At 47.1% G+C, this 8,734-nt stretch overlaps 1 protein-coding gene across 1 annotated transcript; it reads right to left on the reverse strand.

The window, feature by feature from the left end:
• Positions 1-1,056: 1,056 nt before the first annotated feature.
• TMED4 (transmembrane p24 trafficking protein 4) lies at positions 1,057-3,675 on the reverse strand. The gene is made up of 5 exons (XM_082632521.1): positions 3,485-3,675; positions 3,182-3,282; positions 2,945-3,070; positions 2,539-2,685; positions 1,057-2,103 (listed from the first exon to the last, which is right to left on the reverse strand). Exons 1-5 carry the CDS (start codon positions 3,609-3,611, stop codon positions 1,954-1,956), a joined length of 651 nt encoding a protein of 216 aa, XP_082488647.1. The 5' UTR covers positions 3,612-3,675; the 3' UTR covers positions 1,057-1,953.
• Positions 3,676-8,734: the final 5,059 nt, after the last annotated feature.

Here is an 8,734-nt window from a genome sequence, read left to right on the forward strand (position 1 = left end):
GTATGGAAATCCTTCTTTTCCCCATAGCCACCACCTATTAGCCTGTCCTCTGGCAATCGAGATTCCAGGTGCCCATCAGTGTAAAGGTGTGCTATACTCCACCTTTGTCCTCACTCCACTCCCCTTCCTATGAAAAAATTCACAGGAGAAACTGAGGACACACTGATGTATCAGCATAATTAAGATGCACAGCTGGACAGACTGTTGAAGGCCACCCCAGCACTTCTGTGTAGTTTCCTGTATTCCCACAGTCCACGCTCCAGTGTCTGATTTGCTGGCTAGACTCCTGGTAACAGCCACAGAGCAGAAATGTGTTCCCTTCCTGACAAATCCCATGCTGCCCAAGAGGCTCAGGCCAGAGGTCCACACGCTGACTAGTTCCAAGGCTACCTGATTTTCCCTGTGTTAATTCTATGAAGACAAGAACTATTTTAAATATCCAAAGAATTTTGGAAGAGTCATTTATGGCATTTCACCTCACTGGACCGTTAACGTGGCCATCCAGAATTTGAATTTTTAAAATATCTACAAAAATATTAAATGACAAAGCCTATAAAACTAAATTGCATATACTTTTATAAGTACAAATAGGTACACACATGGAATAGTATAGAACGTAAAGAGAAAAACAAGGGCAGAATTTAGTTTTGTACGTCAGATAAATAATGTATTTTAAATAAATAAAACCACGAAATAAAACGTCAAGAATGGGCAACTAAGGGCATTAAGCTTTATACAGCAGAAGGGCATGAGGGAAGTACACTAAGATGTGTTCAAGTTTATGATTCCAGGGAGCTAAGAAACCGGTACGTAATCTCCTCACAGTATTCCTTGCTGACAGGTCTACTTGGTTGACCTCTGTGAATGGCTGAGCCACCACCCTGTCCATTCCCACAACCCCGGAGTCTCCAGTCAGGCCAGGCTCTAGCTCCACAAGCCCACATGCTGAAATCCACTCCGGGTCAGCCACAGAGGCACCCAGACCAAGAGCCTTTCCTCCATTTCCCTTTGTTCCTCCCCTCTGCCCACAGCCTCTTATTTCATTTCAAACACAGCTACTACAACACGCTTTATTTCACTGGAAAAATCTGTATAAAGAACCAAATCTGGTTCCCATGAAGAAAACATTTACCACAGCTTAAATAAAGGTCAAGGGAAATGGAAGGGTAAGAGTGCCCTGCCTTGTGCTAGCTCTGTCACTGCCTCAGTCTGAACTCGGGCCCTGTGTGATGGAAATCACAGGTGTCCCAGAGAAGTCTCTGCCTGGCCCTCTGATTAGGCCTTGAGAGCAGCTGTCATGTCTGCTTTCTGGCCCTGAGAACTGAAATCCTGAGAGCTGCCATGGTAGTTAGTTATCAAGAATGCATGGATAAACAATGCAGAAGGGACTGCATTGGTGTTTTTAGCTAGTCACACAAAGGCAGTAACACTTCAACTAGGAAGGAAAATATATAATTTTATCAAAAAATAGTTCTAATATATAGAAAAACATTTCAGTCCTCTGGGGCCTTTGCCCCTTATTTACATTCACAAAGCCACTGAGTGAACCCAGGACTGACAGGGGAGCAGTGAGGTGGGGCCTCCTCGGTGGGGCATTTTGGTCACCTACTTTCTAAGCAGACGAAGAGAGAGCTTAAAGCAGGAGAGACATTTGCTCATTTTGTGACAGGATGGAGAAGAATCACTAGTGGCGAAAGAAGCAAGACAGTCCTGGGTCAGTTCTGACTCCCCACAAACCCCAAGACAGATCTTTGAAAGCTTGGACCAATGTCCTGTGTCCTTGAGAACCAGTGTTAACAAGTGGCTGATCTGAATGCTTTGTTGCCATGGAACCAATGTGGCTTATATTCTTTTTTTCACTGTTTCTTCCCTCAAAATCCAGATGGATAAGGTATTGGGTGGGGAAAGTACCAAACAACTGAGGTGACAGGAAAGGGTCATATGGAGAGGGCACTACACCAGCTTCTTGGCCTCAAAGAAGCTCTTGAGGTGACGCATCTGCCAGATGCCAGTGAGGATGAGGATGACGGTCTGAGCGATGGACCACCATAGGACTCTCTGGTTGGTGCTCTCACTAATCAGACGGAAGCGCTCTTCACGATACTGCGTAGGACAATGGACGCAGGATTAAATGTGCAGGAGAGACAGTCCCAGCATTTGTGAGGCCCCTCCCTCCTGTGCAACGACTCAATTGTGGGACCAGACGCCTTTTGAAATACTGCCTCTGGTTCCCCTGGAAGTGCCCCAAGGAAGTGACATGCTGCCCCTCCACAAGCATCTCTGCTAGGACAGAAATCATGCTCTTACCATTTCAGCAAGATCCCAGTGTAAAGAGGCCTAAGGCAATGGCTATTGCTAGAGTGTGAACTGTCCTCTCTACCCTTTATTCTACGGAGCTGAAAAATGGCTGATAGCCCTCCGTTCCAGTCTTTGAACAGCTGACCTCCCAAGCAGGGAAGGCCCCAGGCAGAAACTCCCAGTAAGAGTAGTGGGTATAAAGGTCACCTGCCATGTCCAAGTACAGTGACATGCCCTTACCCTTTGGTAATCCTGCTCCTTCTGGATCTGTTCCACCTGATCCAGCAACTGGCGGGCTCGGAGCTGCAGCTCCGTCAGTTTATCCTTGGCAGCAATCTCGGGGTAGTTGTTGGCATGCTCCCCAACCTGGATGTCTAGGTGCACACGCTAGAAGGAAACAGGGTTGGACCCCAAAGTCGTAAGGTCAGAGACACTCTGAGGTTATGGTGTCTAAGTGCTGGGACCTCCGATGGTCTGTTCCAGGCTATGGAACCCACTCTTGTCCCTGGCTGTGGGACAGAAGGGCAACGTCTATTTCTTGCTTGTGACTGTGCCGCAAAGTGTTACAAATGGTAAGGATAATAAATCAAAATTTTGTCACCAAGTGAGAGATTCTGAGCTATGGCCAAAGAGAAAGTTCTCTTACCAGTCTGCCGCCAGCAAAGAGAGCCATCCTGGTAGAGTTGGAGTGCAGGCAGATCTGATGGTCACCAGGAGTGTGGGAAGTGAAGGTGAAGCGGCCCTCCGAGCCGTACTGCCGGGACAGCACCACCTGCGGCACGGCGGTCAGTGAAAGCCCCGCCTCCTCTCCGACCTCTCCACGGGCAAGCTCATGTCTTCTGAGCTCTGTCCACCCCAAAAGCTCTAGTGAAGGTGGCCTTACCTTGCCTTCAGGGTCCTTCACCTCCACATGCATGCCCAGGCCGGGGGTCGAGGGGAGGAAGATCTCCTTCTGCTTATCCCACATTTGGGTGCGGTAGTTCCCTGCGGAGCAGACAGAGCCGTCACAACCTACCTGGTCCGTCTGGCTCCCACACTCCGCGGGGCGCCGCGGTTCCCAGGACGCCGGGCAGGGGGCACTGCTCCCCCGGCCACGGTCCGGCGTCCACAGGGCGCCGCTAGGAGCGGGGAGCCGGACCGCGTCGGAAGGACACGCAGGGCCCTGTCCACCCTCGCCCCGCCTGACCGATAACCATGGTCTCGTCGGGGATTTCCTCGATGAAGCAGCGCTTTTCGGTCTCGCCGATGTGGAAATAGAGCCCTCGGGCGCCCGGCGCGCACAGCGCGATGAGCAGCAGCGCCAACAACCCCATTGCCCGCCGACGCCCAGCCCAGACACCTGCCAACGCGCGCCCTCCGCCCAGTGCGCATGCGCGCACCTGCGCCCAGCTCTCAAAAGACGCAGCAAGACCCGGCGCAGAATACGCGTGCGCGGTGCCTCCCTCCCTGCGTCCGCTCTGCCCCGCCCCGCGCGCGTCCTCCAGGCCAGGATGCACAGCCGAGGGGAGAGTGCGCACGCGCAGGACGCTCGGGGGTTCCCTCCCGCTCTCTGGCTGCGCAGTCGGTTTGGTCACCTGCCAACGAGCGGTTTACACTCAGTGCGCATGCGCGCGCCTACACCCCGCTCCAAGTAAACGCAGCACGGCAGAGTGGAGAGGAATCGTGGACTGACACCTTCTTTGCAGATCCTGCTTAGAGTTCTGCTGGCCTGCGCTGGGGCTTGGGTCCCAGATCTGGACGGTTGGAGGGCGGGCCCCAGATCTGGAAGATTGGGTTCCCCGGGGCGTCCGGACTCGGGGTCCGCGCAAAGCGGGAAGGTCGGAGCCCAGGGGCCGACGGGCACTTCACGAGACCCAGGCTGGGCGGGTGTCGGTGTGAGAGCCCTTCTGGGGTGCAGGGGCCTTTAGGCGCGTTCGGTGCCACCTAGAGGAGCGGCCCGCCCGGCCTTTGGAGGCCCTGACCCGGGAGAGGAGGCCTTGCCTGGATGGGGCTGCAGTCCAGCCGACAGGAAACGACTTTCCGAGCCAGTGGGGCTCCAAAAGGCTTTTAGGTGTTCCTGATTTTAGGAGTTCGTCGGGTTTTTTTGCATGCGATGTCGGTGTTGCGGTGGTTATTTTCTGACACTCCTCTGCTAGGGGTACACACTGAAGTATCGACAGATAGTCACCCGGGTGTGCTGACCTGGGAGAGGAGGTGGAGATTGGGCTCCAGGTGAGAGATGTGTGGGAGGAGGGACGATGCGAGACGGTCCAGTTGTCGCTAGACTGCTCCCGAAGGGCGGGGCGAGGCTTGGCGGCGTCTCCCTCTGTTCTCCAGCCCGTATTGCTCTCTCAACTTGTCCGACTGCCCACTGTCCCCTAGGTGAAGAAGATCTGGGACATGCAGTCCCTTGGACTGCGGGTCTTCTCCACTGGCCCGCAGTGGTCTGGGGCTCAGAGTGGAGAGAAATGTGGAGCAGAACAAAACCTGGCCTCGTGGCTCCGATGGGCCCGTGACAAGTGCAAGTGGGGGCCCATTGCTTACTCTGCTGCCTGCCTTCCTTGCTAAACACAAAGAAACCCTGTAATAGCGTGCTTAGTTTTGCATATGCTCCTATTTATCGCGTAAGAAGTGGGATTGAACCAAAGCAAACATCCTTGTGGAATTAAAGAAGTTTTACAAGGCAAACCTCCCTGAGCAGCAGCAGTTCTGCGGTGTGGATGGAAAATAAGATCTTTTTAAGAAGATGGAAATTTGGGTTTCAGTATGAAATCTGATTGTTAAATATTAGCCTGTGACTCAAGTCTTCTCTAATGGAATGAACAACAAGGCACAATCTGGCCACATTCAGCAGTCAGTCATGTGAACAACATGTGATCTCATACAAATCCAGTGGGGGACAGTCTTCTGGTTTAAGTGACTTAACCTGTTTGCCGCCTCCTCCCTTCAAGGTTCTCTGCGTCTTTCTCCCTCCTTCCTTTGAACAAACTGGTACAACTTGAGACTGAAGATCTGGGCTAAGAAAATTGAGGAAAAGTATGAGGAAAACTCAGAATGAGTAGGTCCATGAGGCCTGTTTACATCTCCTAGTTACAGCACCCCTCCTGTGGGATGGAGGAAGGTGAAAATCAAACCAGAAAGTTTCTTACTGGGCATGGAATTAGAACAAAGAAAGGTTGAAAATTTGTTTTAAATTTTCTAATAAGAGAATTTCGAAACATAAAAGTAGAATAACTACAATGAACTTTCATATACTCATAAACCAGTTTCAACAACAATCAAGATTTTGCCTTTCTGATTTCATTTATCCCTTTCTGCATTTTTGTTTCCTCAAGTGTGTTAAAGATTCCCTGGACATCATATAGTTTCACCTATAAATATTTCAGTGTGTCTCTAGCAGAAAAGGACCGTTAAAAATACCATTATCATACCCAACACAATTAAAAGTCATTCTTTAATAATTCTAATACTTAGTATATGTTCAATTCCTCCCCCCTCCCCGTCTCAAAAAACTTTGGATTATTTAATCAGGTCTAAACAAGGTCTGCTTACTGCATTCATTGATATATCTCTTAAACCTCTTTTGATACACAGTAGTCCCCCCTTATCCAAGGGGGATACATTCCAAGACCCCCAGTGGATGCTTGAAATGTCAGATAGTACCAAACTCTATATATACCATGTTCTTTTTCTATACATACCTCAGATAAAGTTTAATATATAAATTAGGCACAGTGAGAGATTAACAATAACAAAATAGAACAATTATACTTTAATAAGAGTTATGTGAATATGGGCCCTCAAAATATTCTGTTGTACAAATTTAATGCCTTTTCCATCTTAATTTCTCATCATGCACTGTGGTTATAACTTTTGCAGTTTGAGATTCAACAGCAAAACCAGCATGAATTTCTTTTTTCCTTCTTTAAAATTCCAGAGGTTTCGTCCTTAACATAGATCTTAGCAACTTCAGCATATGATTTTTTGTCAAGAACTTTCACCTTTTCAACTTAAAGAAATTTACAGCTTCTTTTTGGCATATCTGAATTGCCAGCATCACTACTTTTGCACTTTGGGGCCATTATTAATTAAAATAAGGTTTACTTAAACACAAGCACTGTGATACTGGGCTAGCCAATCTGATAACTAAGAGGGCTACTAAATGGGCAGGATACGCTGGACAAAGAGATGATTCATTTCCCAGGCAGGACAGAGCAAGATTTCATCACACTACTCAGAACAGGGAGCAATTTGAAGTTTATGAATTATTTCTGGAATTTTCCATTTAATATTTTCAGACTGCAGTTGACCACAGGAAGCCAAATCCATGGATAAGGGGTACTACTGTATTAACAATTCCCCTTCCCTTTTTGTTGTTGATGGTGATGATGATGCCATTTACTTATTGAAGCAACTGGATCATTTGACTAATAGAATTTTCCACATTCTGGATTTGGTTGATTGTTTCTTCATGTGTCATTTAACAGGTTTCTCTGTCCTTGGTACATCCTTCGAACAGTTAAATCTAGAGCCAAGGAGGAGTTACAGTAAGACAAAATGTGTTTAAATCCATTAAACCCATTACCCTTTTTTATTTTTATTTTTTATTTATTTATTTTTTTTGCGGTATGCGGGCCTCTCACTGTTGTGGCCTCCCCCGTTGCGGAGCACAGGCTCCGGATGCGCAGGCCCAGCGGCCATGGCTCACGGGCCCAGCCGCTCCGCGGCATATGGGATCCTCCCAGACCGGGGCACGAACCCGTATCCCCTGCATCGGCAGGCGGACTCTCAACCACTGTGCCACCAGGGAGGCCCCATTACCCTTTTTTAAAACTCAAATCCTCTCATAAAACACTTTTGCTATGCTTTTTTTTGACACAATTCCAGTAGCCTTTAGGGGCTTCCTTACATTCCATTTTATACATTTCCTGCCCTAGACACAAAATCAGCCATTTATCCAAGGAATCCTAATTCACTTTTAGCAAGAAATGGTATCTGTATTTCTAATTTTTTTTTAGGACCCTGAAATTTGTCCTAATTGATGGGTAATTGTAAGAGGATTGCATTCCCCACAGGAAGAAACCTGCCTTAAGTAATCTAATTCCCGAGGTCCCAAACCTTTTCCCCTCAAAGGTGGGAGGCGGGAATTTCTGCCAACATTTACCTAGACTAGCTATCCCTTCATTCATTCACCCCATATCTGCTGAGTAGCCATTTGTGCCACTGTTCCAAACCCTGGGAACACACTGGTTAACAAAACACAAAAATCCTTGTCCTCAGGGATTTATTTTGGTTATTGTCTGTCAATAAACAAGATAAATGAGTAAATATATAGCATGTCAGATGTAGATAACTATCAAGGAGGAAAATAAAGGGAGTGTACTGAGTTAAATGGTGGCCTGGAAAAAGACATGTCAATGTATGAGTCCCAGGAACCTGTGAATGTCACCTTAATTGGAGAAAGGATCTTGCAAATGTAATTAAGGATCTTGATGAGATAATCCTAGATTATCTATGCAGGCCCTAAATCCAATGACAAGTGTCTATGAGAGACACAGAAGATACCTCACACTCACTAGGATGGCTACTATTAAAAAAAAAGAAAGAAAAACAGAAAATAGCAAGTGTTGATGAGGATGTGGAGAAACTGGAACCTTTGTGAACTGTTGTTGGAAATGTAAAATGGTGCAACTACTATGGAGAATTGTATTGAGTTTCCTCAAAAAATTAAACATAGAATTACCGTATGTCCCAGCAATCCCACTTCTGGGTAGATCTCTAAAAGAATTGAGAGCAGGATCATGAAAAGATATTTGCACATCCATATTCATAGCACTATTTACAATACCCAAGAGGTAGAAGCAACCCAATGTCCATCAATGGGTGAATAGATAAGGGATAAACAAAATGTGACACATATATACTATGGAGTATTATTCAGGCTTAAAAAGGAAATTCTGCAATATGCTACAACATGGATGACCCTTGAGGACATTATGCTTAGTGAAATAAGTAGTCAAATTCAGAGAAACGGAAAGTACAATGGTGGTTACAAGGGGACTGGGGGGAAGGGGACAATGGGAAGTTGCCTAATGGGTACAGAGTTTCCGATTTGTAAGATGAAAAAGTTCTGGAGATCTGTTTCACAACACTGTAAATGTACTTAATGCCATTCAACTGTACACTTAAAAAAGAGAGAGAGAGACAGAGAAAAGGAGGTGGCCGTGTGGTCAGAGAGGCAGGCATGGGAGTGAGGCAGCCACAAACCAAGGAATGCCTGGAGCCACCAGAAACTGGAAGAGACAAGCAATGAAATCTCTCCTAGACCCTCTGGAGGGAGCACAGCCCAGCTGACAACTTGATTTCGGACTTTTGCCCTCTCTAATTGTGATAGAATGAGTTTCTGTTGTTTCTAATCCAGTATGTTTGTGGTAATTTGTTATGGTAGCCACAGGAA

This window comes from Mesoplodon mirus (genome assembly GCF_964341445.2).
Source record: "Mesoplodon mirus genome assembly, chromosome: 9".
In the NCBI taxonomy this organism is placed as follows: Eukaryota; Metazoa; Chordata; class Mammalia; order Artiodactyla; family Ziphiidae; genus Mesoplodon; species Mesoplodon mirus.

Bases quoted from the DNA above. Each gene is read 5' to 3' on its own strand.
- TMED4 (XM_082632521.1), bottom strand. From the start codon at position 3,611: ATGGGGTTGTTGGCGCTGCTGCTCATCGCGCTGTGCGCGCCGGGCGCC. The intron at 2,686-2,944 runs GTAAGAGAACTT...GTTTCCTTCTAG, and splicing joins TCTTTGCTGGCGGCAGACTG to CGTGTGCACCTAGACATCCA. The intron at 2,104-2,538 runs GTAAGGGCATGT...TGTCCTACGCAG, and splicing joins AGGAGCAGGATTACCAAAGG to TATCGTGAAGAGCGCTTCCG.